The sequence below is a fragment of the Oncorhynchus nerka genome, linkage group LG6 (genome assembly GCF_034236695.1).
Source record: "Oncorhynchus nerka isolate Pitt River linkage group LG6, Oner_Uvic_2.0, whole genome shotgun sequence".
Classification (NCBI taxonomy): domain Eukaryota; kingdom Metazoa; phylum Chordata; class Actinopteri; order Salmoniformes; family Salmonidae; genus Oncorhynchus; species Oncorhynchus nerka.
Window position 1 is genome coordinate 286266 of NC_088401.1, and position 23332 is coordinate 309597.

General features: G+C 46.8%; 1 protein-coding gene across 3 annotated transcripts in view; it reads right to left on the reverse strand.

Moving 5' to 3' along the window:
- Window positions 1-262: 262 nt before the first annotated feature.
- The window catches only part of si:ch211-161h7.4 (serine/arginine repetitive matrix protein 2), a 101662-nt gene continuing 78592 nt past the window's right edge, over window positions 263-23332 (reverse strand). Inside the window, exons 14-17 of one of the 3 annotated variants that reach the window (XM_065019185.1) lie at window positions 8115-8291; window positions 7689-7849; window positions 1437-1527; window positions 263-793 (exon numbers count right to left, since the gene is read on the reverse strand). In XM_065019185.1, coding sequence (XP_064875257.1) covers window positions 711-793; window positions 1437-1527; window positions 7689-7849; window positions 8115-8291 — 512 coding nt within the window. In that variant the 3' untranslated portion in view covers window positions 263-710. Of the gene's footprint in view, window positions 794-1436; window positions 1528-3004; window positions 3362-7688; window positions 7850-8114; window positions 8292-23332 lie in introns of those variants that run through there. The other 2 variants (XM_065019184.1, XM_065019186.1) reach the window with 2 other exon arrangements.

Here is a 23332-nt window from a genome sequence, read left to right on the forward strand (position 1 = left end):
GGGCTTGAAGGAAGCGCTGCTGTCCAACGTCTACAAGGGCTTGAAGGAAGCGCTGCTGGTGAAGTTCGACATCTCCCTAGAGATGAACCATTCCACAGGTGCAGGTTCATTAATTGTTTATGGTCCATTGAACAAGCATTGGGAAACAGTGTTTAAACCTTTTACAATGAAGATCTGTGAAGTTATTTTGATTTCAGGGTCCTGAAAAAGAGATGTTTATTTATTTTTGCTGAGTTTAGTAGAATAAAGCTAACACAGCCAGGACTGAATTACTTTTTATTTTTTACATACCATGTGTTTGCAACAGTTGACAGAAGATAAATATTCCAATAAAAATACCCAGAAGCCTTTACAAGTTATTTCATTGGTCACATTAAATGTACACAGTAGGGGGGCACAAGAAACCATAGAAACAAAAGTATTGATATTTACAAATGTTACTGTGACAATAAGACAATAACAAGCACTTACAACGGAGCCATCTGTACACTTTTAATCTTTCTAACTTTTCCATTTAAATCACTGGCTGGTCATTTCCTGTTAAGTCCTTGGGAATGTCATTGAGGTGGGTGAGGAGGGCCTCTCTAGCTTGTTGTCTCTGCCGGTCTCAGTCACTCCTAAGTTGAGGTACCTGGTGGTCGTCTGTAAGGATCCTTCACTACTCTGACCTGTCACTATTGTACTGAGCCCCTGGCTGTGGTCTCCAGGCCTCACTCTGAGCTCTCTGCCAGCATCCTGGTGAAGTGTAGAGCAGCGGGTTCCTGGGTCAGATTGTGGAGGCTGTAGGCATGGCCTGTTGGACAAACACAGGGAGAGGGTCAGAAGACATGGCCTGTTGGACAAACACAGGGAGAGGGTCAGAAGACATGGCCTGTTGGACAACACAGAGAGAGGGTCAGAAGACATGGCCTGTTGGACAAACACAGGGAGAGGGTCAGAAGACATGGCCTGTTGGACAAACACAGGGAGAGGGTCAGAAGACATGGCCTGTTGGACAAACACAGGGAGAGGGTCAGAAGACATGGCCTATTGGACAAACACAGGGAGAGGGTCAGAAGACATGGCCTATTGGACAAACACAGGGAGAGGGTCAGAAGACATGGCCTGTTGGACAAACACAGGGAGAGGGTCAGAAGACATGGCCTGTTGGACAAACACAGGGAGAGGGTCAGAAGACATGGTCTGTTGGACAAACACAGGGAGAGGGTCAGAAGACATGGCCTGTTAGACAAACACAGGGAGAGGGTCAGAAGACATGGCCTGTTGGACAAACACAGGGAGAGGGTCAGAAGACATGGTCTGTTGGACAAACACAGGGAGAGGGTCAGAAGACATGGTCTGTTGGACAAACACAGGGAGAGGGTCAGAAGACATGGCCTATTGGACAACACAGGGAGAGGGTCAGAAGACATGGTCTGTCCTGGGTTACAACTCACCACATGGGACCATGAAGGTCTGTCCTGGGTTATAATGGTTCTCTTTGCCATTGATCTTCACAGTTACTGAGCTGGTTAGGAGGTTATACACCTGGAACAACAACAACAACACAGCTGGTTAGGAGGTTATACACCTGGAACAACAACAACACACAGCTGGTTAGGAGGTTATACACCTGGAACACCAACAACAACACAGCTGGTTAGGAGGTTATACACCTGGAACAACAACAACACACAGCTGGTTAGGAGGTTATACACCTGGAACAACAACAACAACAACAAACAGCTGGTTAGGAGGTTATACACCTGGAACAACAACAACACACAGCTGGTTAGGAGGTTATACACCTGGAACAACAACAACATACAGCTGGTTAGGAGGTTATACACCTGGAACAACAACAACATACAGCTGGTTAGGAGGTTATACACCTGGAACAACAACAACGCAGCTGGTTAGGAGGTTATACACCTGGAACAACAACAACACAGCTGGTTAGGAGGTTATACACCTGGAACAACAACAACACAGCTGGTTAGGAGGTTATACACCTGGAACAACAACAACAACAACAACACAGCTGGTTAGGAGGTTATACACCTGGAACAACAACAACACACAGCTGGTTAGGAGGTTATACACCTGGAACAACAACACACAGCTGGTTAGGAGGTTATACACCTGGAACAACAACAACAACACACAGCTGGTTAGGAGGTTATACACCTGGAACAACAACAACACACAGCTGGTTAGGAGGTTATACACCTGGAACAACAACAACACACAGCTGGTTAGGAGGTTATACACCTGGAACAACAACAACATACAGCTGGTTAGGAGGTTATACACCTGGAACAACAACAACGCAGCTGGTTAGGAGGTTATACACCTGGAACAACAACAACACAGCTGGTTAGGAGGTTATACACCTGGAACAACAACAACACAGCTGGTTAGGAGGTTATACACCTGGAACAACAACAACAACAACACACAGCTGGTTAGGAGGTTATACACCTGGAACAACAACAACATACAGCTGGTTAGGAGGTTATACACCTGGAACAACAACACCATACAGCTGGTTAGGAGGTTATACACCTGGAACAACAACAACGCAGCTGGTTAGGAGGTTATACACCTGGAACAACAACAACACAGCTGGTTAGGAGGTTATACACCTGGAACAACAACAACATACAGCTGGTTAGGAGGTTATACACCTGGAACAACAACAACATACAGCTGGTTAGGAGGTTATACACCTGGAACAACAACAACACACAGCTGGTTAGGAGGTTATACACCTGGAACAACAACACACAGCTGGTTAGGAGGTTATACACCTGGAACAACAACACACAGCTGGTTAGGAGGTTATACACCTGGAACAACAACAACACACAGCTGGTTAGGAGGTTATACACCTGGAACAACAACAACACAGCTGGTTAGGAGGTTATACACCTGGAACAACAACAACACACAGCTGGTTAGGAGGTTATACACCTGGAACAACACACAACTGGTTAGGAGGTTATACACCTGGAACAACAACATACAGCTGGTTAGGAGGTTATACACCTGGAACAACAACAACAACACAGCTGGTTAGGAGGTTATACACCTGGAACAACAACAACACACAGCTGGTTAGGAGGTTATACACCTGGAACAACAACAACATACAGCTGGTTAGGAGGTTATACACCTGGAACAACAACAACATACAGCTGGTTAGGAGGTTATACACCTGGAACAACAACAACACACAGCTGGTTAGGAGGTTATACACCTGGAACAACAACAACACACAGCTGGTTAGGAGGTTATACACCTGGAACAACAACACACAGCTGGTTAGGAGGTTATACACCTGGAATAACAAGAACACACAGCTGGTTAGGAGGTTATACACCTCAACAAATTGATACCCTTGTATAATAGAGATAATACCCGAGCCCTGAAGCCTCCAGAAAATGTTTAGGAACTGACGCTCCACCAACCTGGAGGTCTTCCAACTAGCTGGTAAAAAGCTGTTCGGACATCCTTCTTTTCTAGTCTTATTGAGCAGAATAAAAACAATCCAAATGTATTTTGATACTGTCGCAAAGCTGACTAAAAAGCAGCATTCCCCAAGGGAGGATGGCCGAGCAGTGATTTGATCATGATGATTAGAAAACAGCTTATGGACTCTCTTTTAATATGCGTATTTCTGCAAAACTTTGTTGTCACGAGTCTGCACAGAACTGCCAGGACAGAACTGCCAACTGGACCCTATTCCAACTAAACTACTGAAAGAGCTACTTCCTTTGCTCGGCCCTCCTGTGTTGAACATAATAAACAGCTCCCTATCGTCCGGATGTGCACCAAACTCACTAAAAGTGGCAGTAATAAAGCCTCTCCTGAAAAAGCCAAGCCTTGACTTAAAAAAAAAAAAAAGTATACGTGTTTGAAACCTGACCGTTGTACATTACTTCAAATAATGAGGCATGTTTTACCTTGCTTCAGAGTAGCCAAAATCCATCCAGAGAAACGTAGAGGCAATTATTTTATAAATGCTTCCTCGTGCCATTAACAGCATTTCACTCCTGTTCTATTGGTTTTCATATATATATAAAAAAAAGTGTTGTCTAGAAGCCAAAGGCACAATCCTAGTCATATTAGAAACCCCGTGCTAAGAACTATTCAATTCTGGTCTGACCAAACAGAATCCCCGCTTCGCGATTGTTTTTTCTCACGCGGAGATGGGATATGTTCCGGATAGCTTCCAAGAATAACGTTGACGAATACGCTGAGTCGGTGTGTGAGTTTACCAGGACGTGTATAGGAGATGTTTCACCCACTGTGACTATTTGTTGCCATTGCATTCTACGGTTCTAACTGAGATTTTCATCTCTGTCACACCATTAGGTACGCTGTTAAGAACAGGGTTTTCCCCCTGTCACACCATTAGGTACGCTGTTAAGAACAGGGTTTTCCCCCTGTCACACCATTAGGTACGCTGTTAAGAACAGGGTTTTCCCCCTGTCACACCATTAGGTACGCTGTTAAGAACAGGGTTTTCCCCCTGTCACACCATTAGGTACGCTGTTAAGAACAGGGTTTTCCCCCTGTCACACCATTAGGTACGCTGTTAAGAACAGGGTTTTCTCCCTGTCACACCATTAGGTACGCTGTTAAGAACAGGGTTTTCCCCCTGTCACACCATTAGGTACGCTGTTAAGAACAGGGTTTTCCCCTGTCACACCATTAGGTACGCTGTTAAGAACAGGGTTTTCCCCTGTCACACCATTAGGTACGCTGTTAAGAACAGGGTTTTCCCCTGTCACACCATTAGGTACGCTGTTAAGAACAGGGTTTTCTCCTGTCACACCATTAGGTACGCTGTTAAGAACAGGGTTTTCCCCTGTCACACCATTAGGTACGCTGTTAAGAACAGGGTTTTCCCCCTGTCACACCATTAGGTACGCTGTTAAGAACAGGGTTTTCCCCCTGTCACACCATTAGGTACGCTGTTAAGAACAGGGTTTTCCCCCTGTCACACCATTAGGTACGCTGTTAAGAACAGGGTTTTCCCCCTGTCACACCATTAGGTACGCTGTTAAGAACAGGGTTTTCCCCCTGTCACACCATTAGGTACGCTGTTAAGAACAGGGTTTTCCCCCTGTCACACCATTAGGTACGCTGTTAAGAACAGGGTTTTCCCACAAATGGCATTTTGGCAACTGTTTGAAAAATGAGGTTTTGTCAGCTGTTTCATTACAGGAGTTGTTCAATAATAAGCCTTTCGACTGGAAGACATATGCAACATTAAGGTCTCAGTGAAACATTTACATTCCTTGAATGCATGCATACTGTTAGGAAAATAATTTTACTGTTAGTAAAAATGAGAAATAAATACATTTGTTGACCGGTTAATGAGGGTCGGTTAGATTTCCATCTAGATAATTTTTTTTTTTTTTAAGTAGTGAAATGTGATTCACAATATAAATCTAGATTTTTCTTAAAGTTCTCTCTGAATAAGCTTTGTTGCACAATTAGAAGGTCTAAAGACAGTATGTAAAATTATACCTAGCTAAATATAAGCCTTCCACAACTATAAGACCCACTAATAATTACACCATTTTATCAAAACCTCTTTTTTGCTATAATCACTATTCTGGCTTTCAAAATTCAATTGTTACAAATTGAACTAGAACAATGCACGTCCACTAATAATGACAAACATCTCGAGCAGGAATAATAGAAAATGAACACAGGTCTCATAATGCCGAAAGATGGGGCTGTCCCACTTCTTGCTCTTAGAAAACTTTGCAGTATTTTGTTTTTTTATGTATTATTTCTTACAAATGTTCTTAGAATGTTAGCCCAGAATCATCACATACAACCGGGAAGAACTATTGGATATCAGAGCGGCGGTAACTCATCAGCACTAGAACCATTACGACCAGGAACACGACTTTCCCGAAGCAGATCCTTTGTTTGCACCCCCAAGGGCAATTGAACTGATTCCAGAAGCCGACCCAGAACAAGCCGGCGAAGGAGAGGTATTCTAGTCTGACTTAGCAGGCGCGCACACCACCCACCGCTTCCGAGTATATTACTCGTTATTGTTCAGTCTCTGGATAATAAAATTGACGAGCTCATGGTGCGGATCTCTTTCCAGAGAGACATCAGGGATTGTAACAGTCTGCTTCACGGAAACATGGCTCTCTCGGGATATTGACTGAAGTACTCGCACTGCCAAAACACTCAACCACTGATACTCCAACTCCCGGGATATTTTTTCCCCCGCCCAATTTTCGGCAAATCTGGCCACAACTCCAATTTGCTCCTCCCATCTTATAGGCAGAAACTCAAACAGGAAGTGCCCATGCTAAGAACTATTCAATGCTGGTCTGACCAAACAGAATCCCCGCTTCGCGATTGTTTTTTCTCACGCGGAGATGGGATATGTTCCGGATACGCTGAGTCGGTGAGTGAGTTTACCAGGACGTGTATGAGATGTTTCACCCACTGTGACTATTAAAACCTAGATAGATGGCAGCATTCGCGCAAAACTGAAAGCACAAAATACCGCATTTAACCGTGGCCAGGTGACTGGGAATATGGCTGAATACCAACAGTGTAGTTATTCCCTCCGTAAGGCAATCAAACAGACAAACCGCCAGTAAAGAGACAAAGTGGAGCCGCATTTGAACGGCTCAGACACGAGACGTATGTGGCTTCAAAAAGAAAACTATCCTTGTCGCGGACACCGACATCTTGCTTCCAGACAAGCTAAACATCTTCTTTGCCCACTTTGAGGATAACACAGTGCCACTGAAATGGCCTGCTGCCAAGGACTGTGGGCTCTCCTCCGTGGCCGACGTGAGTAAGACATTTAAACATGTTTGGCGGAGGAGGAATAATGGTTGTTTTTCATGGTTCGGGCCCCTTAGTTCCAGTGAAGGGAAATCTTGACGATACGGCATGCACAGGGGTATTGTCATGCTGAAACAGGAAAGGGCAGATTTTAGACGATTCTGTGCTTCGACCTTTTGTGGCAACAGTTTGGGGAAGGGCCTTTCCTGTTTCAGCATGACAATGCCCCTGTGCACAAAGCGAGGTCCATACAGAAATAATGGTTTGTTGAGATCGGTGTAGAAGAACTTGATTGGCCTGCACAGAGCCCTGACCTCAACCCCATTGAGATGATTTGGAACACCGACTGCGAGTCTGGCCTAATCGCCAAACACCAGGGCTGTTGGTAATGTAGTGTATCTGACATCACACTCAACTCTGATATCGTCTTTGTAGAACGCGTAGGGGTGTATTCTGTGCTCAGTCAATGATTTCAATGTGAGAAACAGAGAACAGACCACAACCCCTTCCAAGCTCAAATGGTTCATTCTTCGGATCTACACGATTCAGGTGGATGGCCTATTTAGAAATCAAAATGGCGAATATCGCAGAAAAGCGACAATTTTACATCCCTGATGGTTTTAGGGATCAGGGGTTAAAGGTTACTCACATTGCTAGTGCTGTTGTCGACCAGTAGAGGGTTAGGGGTTAGAGGTCAGGGTTACTCACATTGCTAGTGCTGTTGTCGACCAGTAGAGGGTTAGGGGTTAGAGGTCAGGGTTACTCACATTGCTAGTGCTGTTGTCGACCAGTAGAGGGTTAGGGGTTAGAGGTCAGGGTTACTCACAGTGGTGGCGCTGTGGTCCACCAGCAGAGAGTTAAAGGTCAGGGTTACTCACAGTGGTGGCGCTGTGGTCCACCAGCAGAGGTTTCTTCATGTAGGAGCCCAGCAAGATCTTTCCATTGGAGAAGGTTTCAGCCAGCAGGTCCATCTTGTAACCAAGAGCTCTGTCTCGATACGAGAACCACTGGAAATGATCTGGGCTGATCTGGCCTCCCTCTGATAACACAACACAGGGCGGCAGGGTACCCTAGTGGTTAGAGCGTTGGACTAGTAACCGGAAGGTTGCAAGTTCAAACCCCCGAGCTGACAAGGTACAAATCTGTCGTTCTGCCCCTGAACAGGCAGTTAACCCGCTGTTCCTAGGCCGTCATTGAAAATAAGAATTTGTTCTTAACTGACTTGCCTGGTTAAATAAAGGTAAAATAAAAAAATTAAAAAACATTGTTGACCTATTGCCCCATCTCTGTCTGTGTGTACGTACGTTTCCCAGTGGCAGGCCAGAGCAAAGCCATCCAGTCTGTGAGGTTGGCCTTGTCCTCCAGCTGCAGTGTGATGGCTCTGAGAGGAGGAGCACAAAGCTCAGCCACAGCCTCAGGGTCCGACAGCACGATGCCAGGAGGGACAGACGGATGGGGCGTCACTCTGAACGACTGGACACCTGTCATGAATGTTATGCATGTTAACATTAGAAGCCTCCTCCCTAAGTTTGTTCTATTCACTGCTTTAGCACACTCTGCCAACCCGGATGTTCTAGCTGTGTCTGAATCCTGGCTTAGGAAGACCACCAAAAATTCAGACATTTTAATTCCAAACTAAAACATTTTCAGACAAGATAGAACTGCCAAAGGGGGCGGTGTTGCAATCTACTGCAAAGATAGCCTGCAGAGTTCAGTCCTACTATCCAGGTCTGTACCCAAACAATTTGAACTTCTACTTTTAAAAATCCACCTCTCTAAAAAGAAGTCTCTCACCGTTGCCGCCTGCTATAGACCACCCTCTGCCCCCAGCTGTGCTCTGGACACCATATGTGAACTGATTGCCCCCCATCTATCTTCAGAGCTCGTGCTGCTAGGCGACCTAAACTGGAACATGCTTAACACCCCAGCCACCCTACAATCTAAACTTGATGCCCTCAATCTCACACAAATTATCAATGAACCTACCAGGTACCTCCCCAAAGCCTTAAACACGGGCACCCTCATAGATATCATCCTAACCAACTTCCCCTCTAAATACACCTCTGCTGTCTTCAACCAAGATCTCAGCGATCACTGCCTCATTGCCTGCATCCGTAATGGGTCAGCGGTCAAACGACTTCCACTCATCACTGTAAAACGCTCCCTGAAACACTTCAGCGAGCAGGCCTTTCTAATCGACCTGGCCGGGGTATCCTGGAAGGATATTGATCTCATCCCGTCAGTAGAGGATGCCTGGATATCTTTTTTTAAATGCCTTCTTAACCATCTTAAATAAACATGCCCCATTCAAGAAATTTAGAACCAGGAACAGATATAGCCCTTGGTTCTCCCCAGACCTGACTGCCCTTAACCAACACAAAAACATCCTATGGCGTTCTGCATTAGCATCGAACAGCCCCCGTGATATGCAGCTGTTCAGGGAAGCTAGAAACCATTATACACAGGCAGTTAGAAAAGCCAAGGCTAGCTTTTTCAAGCAGAAATTTGCTTCCTGCAACACTAACTCAAAAAAGTTCTGGGACACTGTAAAGTCCATGGAGAATAAGAACACCTCCTCCCAGCTGCCCACTGCACTGAAGATAGGAAACACTGTCACCACTGATAAATCCACCATAACTGAGAATTTCAATAAGCATTTTTCTACGGCTGGCCATGCTTTCCACCTGGCTACTCCTACCCCGGTCAACAGCACTGCACCCCCAACAGCAACTCGCCCAAGCCTTCCCCATTTCTCCTTCTCCCAAATCCATTCAGCTGATGTTCTGAAAGAGCTGCAAAATCTGAACCCCTACAAATCAGCCGGGCTAGACAATCTGGACCCTTTCTTTCTAAAATTATCTGCCTCTCTTTCGTGTCGTCTGAGATTCCCAAAGATTGGAAAGCAGCTGCGGTCATCCCCCTCTTCAAAGGGGGGGACACTCTTGACCCAAACTGCTACAGACCTATATCTATCCTACCATGCCTTTCTAAGGTCTTCGAAAGCCAAGTCAACAAACAGATTACCAACCATTTCGAATCTCACCATACCTTCTCTGCTATGCAATCTGGTTTCAGAGCTGGTCATGGGTGCACCTCAGCCACGCTCAAGGTCCTAAACGATATCTTAACCGCCATCGATAAGAAACATTACTGTGCAGCCGTATTCATTGATCTGGCCAAGGCTTTCGACTCTGTCAATCACCACATCCTCATCGGCAGACTCGACAGCCTTGGTTTCTCAAATGATTGCCTCGCCTGGTTCACCAACTACTTCTCTGATAGAGTTCAGTGTGTCAAATCGGAGGTTCTGCTGTCCGGACCTCTGGCAGTCTCTATGGGTGTGCCACAGGGTTCAATTCTTGGACCGACTCTCTTCTCTGTATACATCAATGAGGTCGCTCTTGCTGCTGGTGAGTCTCTGATCCACCTCTACGCAGACGACACCATTCTGTATACTTCCGGCCCTTCTTTGGACACTGTGTTAACAACCCTCCAGGCAAGCTTCAATGCCATACAACTCTCCTTCCGTGGCCTCCAATTGCTCTTAAATACAAGTAAAACAAAATGCATGCTCTTCAACCGATCGCTACCTGCACCTACCCGCCTGTCCAACATCACTACTCTGGACGGCTCTGACTTAGAATACGTGGACAACTACAAATACTTAGGTGTCTGGTTAGACTGTAAACTCTCCTTCCAGACCCATATCATATCAAACATCTCCAATCCAAAGTTAAATCTAGAATTGACTTCCTATTTCGCAACAAAGCATCCTTCACTCATGTTGCCAAACATACCCTTGTAAAACTGACCATCCTACCAATCCTCGACTTTGGCAATGTCATTTACAAAATAGCCTCCAATACCCTACTCAACAAATTGGATGCAGTCTATCACAGTGCAATCCTTTTTGTCACCAAAGCCCCATATACTACCCACCATTGCGACCTGTACGCTCTCGTTGGCTGGCCCTCGCTTCATACTCGTCGCCAAACCCACTGGCTCCATGTCATCTACAAGACCCTGCTAGGTAAAGTCCCCCCTTATCTCAGTTCGCTGGTCACCATAGCATCTCCCACCTGTAGCACACGCTCCAGCAGGTATATCTCTCTAGTCACCCCCAAAACCAATTCTTTCTTCGGAAGCCTCACCTTCCAGTTCTCTGCTGCCAATGACTGGAACGAACTACAAAAATCTCTGAAACTGGAAACACTTATCTCCCTCACTAGCTTTAAGCACCAACTGTCAGAGCAGCTCACAGATTACTGCACCTGTACATAGCCCACCTATAATTTAGCCCAAACAACTACCTCTTTCCCAACTGTATTTAATTAATTTATTTATTTTGCTCCTTTGCACCCCATTATTTGTATGTCTACTTTGCACATTCTTCCATTGCAAAACTACCATTCCAGTGTTTTACTTGCTATATTGTATTTACTTTGCCACCATGGCCCTTTTTGCCTTTACCTCCCTTCTCACCTCATTTTGTATATAGACTTGTTTATACTGTATTATTGACTGTATGTTTGTTTTACTCCATGTGTAACTGTGTGTCGTTGTATCTGTCGAATTGCTTTGCTTGATCTTGGCCAGGTCGCAATTGTAAATGAGAACTTGTTCTCAACTTGCCTACCTGGTTAAATAAAAAATAAATAAAAAATGAAGAGGTCAGGGTTAGAGGTCAGTGGAATAATAAGAAAGTAGTATATCAATAAAGGGATTGTAAAGTTCCTGGGTTGGCTCTGCAGTCATCTTGGAAACAGGTCTGTCCAACACATCAGGACCTTCAGGAAGTATTCACACCCCTTGACCCCTCTCTCCCCTCTCCTCTCGGTGGTCTACACCCTGTCAGTCTACAGAAAGTAAAGTTCCTGGGTTGGCTCTGCAGTCATCTTGGAAACAGGTCTGTCCAACACATCAGTGCCTTCAGAAAGTATTCACACCCCTTGACTTTTTCCACATTTTGTTGTTACATCCTGAATTTAAAATGAATTAAATAGAGATGTTTTGTGTGTCACTGGCCTACACACAATAGCCCATCATGTCAAAGTGGAACTATGTTTTTAGAACATTTGACAAATAAATTAAAAATGAAAAGCTGAAATGTCTTGATTCAATAAGTATTCAACCCCTTTGTTATGGCCTAAATAAGTTCAGGAGTAACAACTCTCTAAATGAGTCACATAAATTGCATGGACTGACTGTGTGACGTAATAGTGTTGAACATGATTTTTGAATGACTACCTCATCTCTATACCCTATACATAACCACGAGGCCAATGGTGACGTTAGGGTTGAATGGCTGTGATAGGAGAAAACAGGATGAATCGACAACATTGTAGTAACTCCACAATTCTAACCTAATTGACATAGTGAAATGAAGGAAGCCTGTACAGAATAACAAATATTCCAGAACATGCATCCTGTTTGCAACGAGGCACTAAAGCAAAACTGCAAAATATCTGGTAAAGCAATTTACATTTTGTCCTGAATACAAAGTGTTATGTTTGGGGCAAATCCAATACAACACATTACAGAGTACCAAACTCCATATGTTGAAGCATAGTGGTGGCTGCATCATGTTATGGGTATGCTTGTAATCGTTAAGTAAAAAAAAATCCCAACACACTTTAAATTAAAACAATACATTGGAAAACAGAAGCAATACAGGCTCCATAGGACAATAGGCTCCATAGGACAATAGGCTCCATAGGACAACAGGCTCCATAGGACACACTAGGTTAGGACAACAGGCTCCATAGGACAACAGGCTCCATAGGACAACAGGCTCCATAGGACAACAGGCTCCATAGGACAACAGGCTCCATAGGACAACAGGCTCCATAGGACAATAGGCTCCATAGGACAACAGGCTCCATTGGACAACAGGCTCCATAGGACAACAGGCTCCATAGGACAACAGGCTCCATAGGACAATAGGCTCCATAGGACAATAGGCTCCATAGGACAATAGGCTCCATAGGACAACAGGCTCCATAGGACACACTAGGTTAGGACAACAGGCTCCATAGGACAACAGGCTCCATAGGACAACAGGCTCCATAGGACAACAGGCTCCATAGGACAACAGGCTCCATAGGACAACAGGCTCCATAGGACAATAGGCTCCATAGGACACACTAGGTTAGGACAACAGGCTCCATAGGACAACAGGCTCCATAGGACAATAGGCTCCATAGGACAACAGGCTCCATAGGACAACAGGCTCCATAGGACAACAGGCTCCATAGGACAACAGGCTCCATAGGACAATAGGCTCCATAGGACACACAGGCTCCAGGACAACAGGCTCCATAGGACAACAGGCTCCATAGGACAATAGGCTCCATAGGACACACTAGGCTCCAAGGACCAAGGACAGGCTCCATAGGACACACTAGGTTAGGACAATAGGCTCCATAGGACAACAGGCTCCATAGGACAATAGGCTCCATAGGACAACAGGCTCCACAGGCTCCAGGTTAGGACAACAGGCTCCATAGGACAACAGGCTCCATAGGACAACAGGCTCCATAGGACAACAGGCTCCATAGGACAATAGGCTCCATAGGACAATAGGCTCCATAGGACAATAGGCTCCATAGGACAATAGGCTCCATAGGACAATAGGCTCCATAGGACAATAGGCTGCATAGGACAATAGGCTCCATAGGACAATAGGCTCCATAGGACACACTAGGTTAGTACAACAGGCTCCATAGGACACACTAGGTTAGGACAATAGGCTCCATAGGGCACACTAGGTTAGGACAATAGGCTCCATAGGACAATAGGCTCCATAGGACAATAGGCTCCATAGGACAATAGGCTCCATAGGACAATAGGCTCCATAGGACAATAGGCTCCATAGGACAATAGGCTCCATAGGACACACTAGGTTAGTACAACAGGCTCCATAGGACACACTAGGTTAGGACAATAGGCTCCATAGGGCACACTAGGTTAGGACAATAGGCTCCATAGGACAATAGGCTCCATAGGACAATAGGCTCCATAGGACAATAGGCTCCATAGGACAATAGGCTCCATAGGACAATAGGCTCCATAGGACACACTAGGTTAGTACAACAGGCTCCATAGGACACACTAGGTTAGGACAATAGGCTCCATAGGACACACTAGGTTAGGACAATAGGCTCCATAGGACAATAGGCTCCATAGGACAATAGGCTCCATAGGACAATAGGCTCCATAGGACAATAGGCTCCATAGGACAACAGGCTCCATAGGACAACAGGCTCCATAGGACACACTAGGTTAGGACAATAGGCTCCATAGGACACACTAGGTTAGGACAATAGGCTCCATAGGACACACTAGGTTAGGACAATAGGCTCCATAGGACAACAGGCTCCATAGGACACACTAGGTTAGGACAATAGGCTCCATAGGACAACAGGCTCCATAGGACACACTAGGTTAGGACAATAGGCTCCATAGGACAACAGGCTCCATAGGACACACTAGGTTAGGACAATAGGCTCCATAGGACAACAGGCTCCATAGGACACACTAGGTTAGGACAATAGGCTCCATAGGACAACAGGCTCCATAGGACACACTAGGTTAGGACAATAGGCTCCATAGGACAACAGGCTCCATAGGACACACTAGGTTAGGACAATAGGCTCCATAGGACAACAGGCTCCATAGGACACACTAGGTTAGGACAATAGGCTCCATAGGACAACAGGCTCCATAGGACACACTAGGTTAGGACAATAGGACAATAGGCTCCATAGGACAACAGGCTCCATAGGACACACTAGGTTAGGACAATAGGCTCCATAGGACAACAGGCTCCATAGGACACACTAGGTTAGGACAATAGGCTCCATAGGACAATAGGCTCCATAGGACACACTAGGTTAGGACAACAGGCTCCATAGGACAATAGGCTCCATAGGACAATAGGCTCCATAGGACAATAGGCTCCATAGGACACACTAGGTTAGGACAACAGGCTCCATAGGACACACTAGGTTAGGACAACAGGCTCCATAGGACAACAGGCTCCATAGGACAACAGGCTCCATAGGACAACAGGCTCCATAGGACACACTAGGTTAGGACAACAGGCTCCATAGGACACACTAGGTTAGGACAACAGGCTCCATAGGACAATAGGCTCCATAGGACACACTAGGTTAGGACAACAGGCTCCATAGGACAATAGGCTCCATAGGACACACTAGGTTAGGACAACAGGCTCCATAGGACAATAGGCTCCATAGGACAATAGGCTCCATAGGACAATAGGCTCCATAGGACACACTAGGTTAGGACAATAGGCTCCATAGGACAACAGGCTCCATAGGACACACTAGGTTAGGACAATAGGCTCCATAGGACAATAGGCTCCATAGGACACACTAGGTTAGGACAACAGGCTCCATAGGACAATAGGCTCCATAGGACAATAGGCTCCATAGGACAATAGGCTCCATAGGACACACTAGGTTAGGACAACAGGCTCCATAGGACACACTAGGTTAGGACAACAGGCTCCATAGGACAATAGGCTCCATAGGACAATAGGCTCCATAGGACAATAGGCTCCATAGGACACACTAGGTTAGGACAACAGGCTCCATAGGACACACTAGGTTAGGACAACAGGCTCCATAGGACAACAGGCTCCATAGGACAACAGGCTCCATAGGACACACTAGGTTAGGACAACAGGCTCCATAGGACACACTAGGTTAGGACAACAGGCTCCATAGGACAATAGGCTCCATAGGACAACAGGCTCCATAGGACAACAGGCTCCATAGGACACACTAGGTTAGGACAACAGGCTCCATAGGACACACTAGGTTAGGACAACAGGCTCCATAGGACAATAGGCTCCATAGGACAACAGGCTCCATAGGACAATAGGCTCCATAGGACAACAGGCTCCATAGGACAACAGGCTCCATAGGACAACAGGCTCCATAGGACAATAGGCTGCATAGGACAATAGGCTCCATAGGACACACTAGGTTAGGACAACAGGCTCCATAGGACAATAGGCTCCATAGGACAATAGGCTCCATAGGACACACTAGGTTAGGACAACAGGCTCCATAGGACACACTAGGTTAGGACAATAGGCTCCATAGGACACACTAGGTTAGTACAACAGGCTCCATAGGACACACTAGGTTAGGACAACAGGCTCCATAGGACACACTAGGTTAGGACAATAGGCTCCATAGGACACACTAGGTTAGTACAACAGGCTCCATAGGACACACTAGGTTAGGACAACAGGCTCCATAGGACACACTAGGTTAGGACAATAGGCTCCATAGGACACACTAGGTCAGTACAACAGGCCCCATAGGACACACTAGGTTAGGACAACAGGCTCCATAGGACACACTAGGTTAGGACAACAGGCTCCATAGGACACACTAGGTTAGGACAACAGGCTCCATAGGACACACTAGGTTAGGACAACAGGCTCCATAGGACACACTAGGTTAGGACAACAGGCTCCATAGGACACACTAGGTTAGGACAACAGGCTCCATAGGACAATAGGCTCCATAGGACACACTAGGTTAGGACAACAGGCTCCATAGGACACACTAGGTTAGGACAATAGGCTCCATAGGACACACTAGGTTAGTACAACAGGCTCCATAGGACACACTAGGTTAGGACAACAGGCTCCATAGGACACACTAGGTTAGGACAATAGGCTCCATAGGACACACTAGGTCAGTACAACAGGCCCCATAGGACACACTAGGTTAGGACAACAGGCTCCATAGGACACACTAGGTTAGGACAATAGGCTCCATAGGACAATAGGCTCCATAGGACACACTAGGTTAGGACAACAGGCTCCATAGGACAACAGGCTCCATAGGACAACAGGCTCCATAGGACAACAGGCTCCATAGGACAATAGGCTCCATAGGACAATAGGCTCCATAGGACACACTAGGTTAGGACAACAGGCTCCATAGGACAATAGGCTCCATAGGACAATAGGCTCCATAGGACACACTAGGTTAGGACAACAGGCTCCATAGGACACACTAGGTTAGGACAACAGGCTCCATAGGACACACTAGGTTAGGACAACAGGCTCCATAGGACACACTAGGTTAGGACAACAGGCTCCATAGGACACACTAGGTTAGGACAACAGGCTCCATAGGACACACTAGGTTAGGACAACAGGCTCCATAGGACACACTAGGTTAGGACAACAGGCTCCATAGGACAATAGGCTCCATAGGACACACTAGGTTAGACAACAGGCTCCATAGGACACACTAGGCTCCATGGACAATAGGCTCCATAGGACACACTAGGTTAGTACAACAGGCTCCATAGGACACACTAGGTTAGGACAACAGGCTCCATAGGACACACTAGGTTAGGACAATAGGCTCCATAGGACACACTAGGTCAGTACAACAGGCCCCATAGGACACACTAGGTTAGGACAACAGGCTCCATAGGACACACTAGGTTAGGACAACAGGCTCCATAGGACACACTAGGTTAGGACAACAGGCTCCATAGGACACACTAGGTTAGGACAACAGGCTCCATAGGACACACTAGAGTTGGACACAGGCTCCATAGGACACACTAGGTTAGGACAACAGGCTCCATAGGACAATAGGCTCCATAGGACACACTAGGTTAGGACAACAGGCTCCATAGGACACACTAGGTTAGGACAATAGGCTCCATAGGACACACTAGGTTAGTACAACAGGCTCCATAGGACACACTAGGTTAGGACAACAGGCTCCATAGGACACACTAGGTTAGGACAATAGGCTCCATAGGACACACTAGGTCAGTACAACAGGCCCCATAGGACACACTAGGTTAGGACAACAGGCTCCATAGGACACACTAGGTTAGGACAATAGGCTCCATAGGACAATAGGCTCCATAGGACACACTAGGTTAGGACAACAGGCTCCATAGGACAATAGGCTCCATAGGACAATAGGCTCCATAGGACACACTAGGTTAGGACAACAGGCTCCATAGGACACACTAGGTTAGGACAACAGGCTCCATAGGACACACTAGGTTAGGACAACAGGCTCCATAGGACACACTAGGTTAGGACAACAGGCTCCATAGGACACACTAGGTTAGGACAATAGGCTCCATAGGACACACTAGGTTAGTACAACAGGCTCCATAGGACACACTAGGTTAGGACAACAGGCTCCATAGGACACACTAGGTTAGGACAATAGGCTCCATAGGACACACTAGGTCAGTACAACAGGCCCCATAGGACACACTAGGTTAGGACAACAGGCTCCATAGGACACACTAGGTTAGGACAACAGGCTCCATAGGACACACTAGGTTAGGACAACAGGCTCCATAGGACACACTAGGTTAGGACAACAGGCTCCATAGGACACACTAGGTTAGGACAACAGGCTCCATAGGACACACTAGGTTAGGACAACAGGCTCCATAGGACAATAGGCTCCATAGGACACACTAGGTTAGGACAACAGGCTCCATAGGACACACTAGGTTAGGACAATAGGCTCCATAGGACACACTAGGTTAGTACAACAGGATCCATAGGACACACTAGGTTAGGACAACAGGCTCCATAGGACACACTAGGTTAGGACAATAGGCTCCATAGGACACACTAGGTCAGTACAACAGGCCCCATAGGACACACTAGGTTAGGACAACAGGCTCCATAGGACACACTAGGTTAGGACAATAGGCTCCATAGGACAATAGGCTCCATAGGACACACTAGGTTAGGACAACAGGCTCCATAGGACAATAGGCTCCATAGGACAATAGGCTCCATAGGACACACTAGGTTAGGACAACAGGCTCCATAGGACACACTAGGTTAGGACAACAGGCTCCATAGGACACACTAGGTTAGGACAACAGGCTCCATAGGACACACTAGGTTAGGACAACAGGCTCCATAGGACACACTAGGTTAGGACAATAGGCTCCATAGGACACACTAGGTTAGTACAACAGGCTCCATAGGACACACTAGGTTAGGACAACAGGCTCCATAGGACACACTAGGTTAGGACAATAGGCTCCATAGGACACACTAGGTCAGTACAACAGGCCCCATAGGACACACTAGGTTAGGACAACAGGCTCCATAGGACACACTAGGTTAGGACAATAGGCTCCATAGGACACACTAGGTTAGTACAACAGGCTCCATAGGACACACTAGGTTAGGACAACAGGCTCCATAGGACACACTAGGTTAGGACAATAGGCTCCATAGGACACACTAGGTCAGTACAACAGGCCCCATAGGACACACTAGGTTAGGACAACAGGCTCCATAGGACACACTAGGTTAGGACAACAGGCTCCATAGGACACACTAGGTTAGGACAACAGGCTCCATAGGACACACTAGGTTAGGACAACAGGCTCCATAGGACACACTAGGTTAGGACAACAGGCTCCATAGGACACACTAGGTTAGGACAACAGGCTCCATAGGACAATAGGCTCCATAGGACACACTAGGTTAGGACAACAGGCTCCATAGGACACACTAGGTTAGGACAATAGGCTCCATAGGACACACTAGGTTAGTACAACAGGCTCCATAGGACACACTAGGTTAGGACAACAGGCTCCATAGGACACACTAGGTTAGGACAATAGGCTCCATAGGACACACTAGGTCAGTACAACAGGCCCCATAGGACACACTAGGTTAGGACAACAGGCTCCATAGGACACACTAGGTTAGGACAATAGGCTCCATAGGACACACTAGGTTAGGACAACAGGCTCCATAGGACAATAGGCTCCATAGGACAATAGGCTCCATAGGACACACTAGGTTAGGACAACAGGCTCCATAGGACACACTAGGTTAGGACAACAGGCTCCATAGGACACACTAGGTTAGGACAACAGGCTCCATAGGACACACTAGGTTAGTACAACAGGCTCCATAGGACACACTAGGTTAGGACAACAGGCTCCATAGGACACACTAGGTTAGGACAATAGGCTCCATAGGACACACTAGGTTAGTACAACAGGCTCCATAGGACACACTAGGTTAGGACAACAGGCTCCATAGGACACACTAGGTTAGGACAATAGGCTCCATAGGACACACTAGGTCAGTACAACAGGCCCCATAGGACACACTAGGTTAGGACAACAGGCTCCATAGGACACACTAGGTTAGGACAACAGGCTCCATAGGACACTAGGTTAGGACAACAGGCTCCATAGGACACACTAGGTTAGGACAACAGGCTCCATAGGACACACTAGGTTAGGACAACAGGCTCCATAGGACACACTAGGTTAGGACAACAGGCTCCATAGGACAATAGGCTCCATAGGACACACTAGGTTAGGACAACAGGCTCCATAGGACACACTAGGTTAGGACAATAGGCTCCATAGGACACACTAGGTTAGTACAACAGGCTCCATAGGACACACTAGGTTAGGACAACAGGCTCCATAGGACACACTAGGTTAGGACAATAGGCTCCATAGGACACACTAGGTCAGTACAACAGGCCCCATAGGACACACTAGGTTAGGACAACAGGCTCCATAGGACACACTAGGTTAGGACAATAGGCTCCATAGGACAATAGGCTCCATAGGACACACTAGGTTAGGACAACAGGCTCCATAGGACAATAGGCTCCATAGGACAATAGGCTCCATAGGACACACTAGGTTAGGACAACAGGCTCCATAGGACACACTAGGTTAGGACAACAGGCTCCATAGGACACACTAGGTTAGGACAACAGGCTCCATAGGACACACTAGGTTAGGACAACAGGCTCCATAGGACACACTAGGTTAGGACAATAGGCTCCATAGGACACACTAGGTTAGTACAACAGGCTCCATAGGACACACTAGGTTAGGACAACAGGCTCCATAGGACACACTAGGTTAGGACAATAGGCTCCATAGGACACACTAGGTCAGTACAACAGGCCCCATAGGACACACTAGGTTAGGACAACAGGCTCCATAGGACACACTAGGTTAGGACAATAGGCTCCATAGGACACACTAGGTTAGTACAACAGGCTCCATAGGACACACTAGGTTAGGACAACAGGCTCCATAGGACACACTAGGTTAGGACAATAGGCTCCATAGGACACACTAGGTCAGTACAACAGGCCACATAGGACACACTAGGTTAGGACAACAGGCTCCATAGGACACACTAGGTTAGGACAACAGGCTCCATAGGACACACTAGGTTAGGACAACAGGCTCCATAGGACACACTAGGTTAGGACAACAGGCTCCATAGGACACACTAGGTTAGGACAACAGGCTCCATAGGACAATAGGCTCCATAGGACACACTAGGTTAGGACAACAGGCTCCATAGGACACACTAGGTTAGGACAATAGGCTCCATAGGACACACTAGGTTAGTACAATAGGCTCCATAGGACACACTAGGTTAGTACAACAGGCTCCATAGGACACACTAGGTTAGGACAACAGGCTCCATAGGACACACTAGGTTAGGACAATAGGCTCCATAGGACACACTAGGTCAGTACAACAGGCCCCATAGGACACACTAGGTTAGGACAACAGGCTCCATAGGACAATAGGCTCCATAGGACAATAGGCTCCATAGGACACACTAGGTTAGGACAACAGGCTCCATAGGACACACTAGGTTAGGACAACAGGCTCCATAGGACACACTAGGTTAGGACAACAGGCTCCATAGGACACACTAGGTTAGGACAACAGGCTCCATAGGACACACTAGGTTAGGACAACAGGCTCCATAGGACACACTAGGTTAGGACAATAGGCTCCATAGGACACACTAGGTTAGTACAACAGGCTCCATAGGACACACTAGGTTAGGACAACAGGCTCCATAGGACACACTAGGTTAGGACAATAGGCTCCATAGGACACACTAGGTCAGTACAACAGGCCCCATAGGACACACTAGGTTAGGACAACAGGCTCCATAGGACACACTAGGTTAGGACAATAGGCTCCATAGGACACACTAGGTTAGTACAACAGGCTCCATAGGACACACTAGGTTAGGACAACAGGCTCCATAGGACACACTAGGTTAGGACAATAGGCTCCATAGGACACACTAGGTCAGTACAACAGGCCCCATAGGACACACTAGGTTAGGACAACAGGCTCCATAGGACACACTAGGTTAGGACAACAGGCTCCATAGGACACACTAGGTTAGGACAACAGGCTCCATAGGACACACTAGGTTAGGACAACAGGCTCCATAGGACACACTAGGTTAGGACAACAGGCTCCATAGGACACACTAGGTTAGGACAACAGGCTCCATAGGACAATAGGCTCCATAGGACACACTAGGTTAGGACAACAGGCTCCATAGGACACACTAGGTTAGGACAATAGGCTCCATAGGACACACTAGGTTAGTACAACAGGCTCCATAGGACACACTAGGTTAGTACAACAGGCTCCATAGGACACACTAGGTTAGGACAACAGGCTCCATAGGACACACTAGGTTAGGACAATAGGCTCCATAGGACACACTAGGTCAGTACAACAGGCCCCATAGGACACACTAGGTTAGGACAACAGGCTCCATAGGACACACTAGGTTAGGACAACAGGCTCCATAGGACACACTAGGTTAGGACAACAGGCTCCATAGGACACACTAGGTTAGGACAACAGGCTCCATAGGACACACTAGGTTAGGACAACAGGCTCCATAGGACACACTAGGTTAGGACAACAGGCTCCATAGGACACACTAGGTTAGGACAACAGGCTCCATAGGACAATAGGCTCCATAGGACACACTAGGTTAGGACAACAGGCTCCATAGGACACACTAGGTTAGGACAATAGGCTCCATAGGACACACTAGGTTAGTACAACAGGCTCCATAGGACACACTAGGTTAGGACAACAGGCTCCATAGGACACACTAGGTTAGGACAATAGGCTCCATAGGACACACTAGGTCAGTACAACAGGCCCCATAGGACACACTAGGTTAGGACAACAGGCTCCATAGGACACACTAGGTTAGGACAATAGGCTCCATAGGACACACTAGGTTAGGACAACAGGCTCCATAGGACACACTAGGTTAGGACAACAGGCTCCATAGGACACACTAGGTTAGGACAACAGGCTCCATAGGACACACTAGGTTAGGACAACAGGCTCCATAGGACAATAGGCTCCATAGGACACACTAGGTTAGGACAACAGGCTCCATAGGACACACTAGGTTAGGACAATAGGCTCCATAGGACACACTAGGTTAGTACAACAGGCTCCATAGGACACACTAGGTTAGGACAACAGGCTCCATAGGACACACTAGGTTAGGACAATAGGCTCCATAGGACACACTAGGTCAGTACAACAGGCCCCATAGGACACACTAGGTTAGGACAACAGGCTCCATAGGACACACTAGGTTAGGACAATAGGCTCCATAGGACACTCCACACACTAG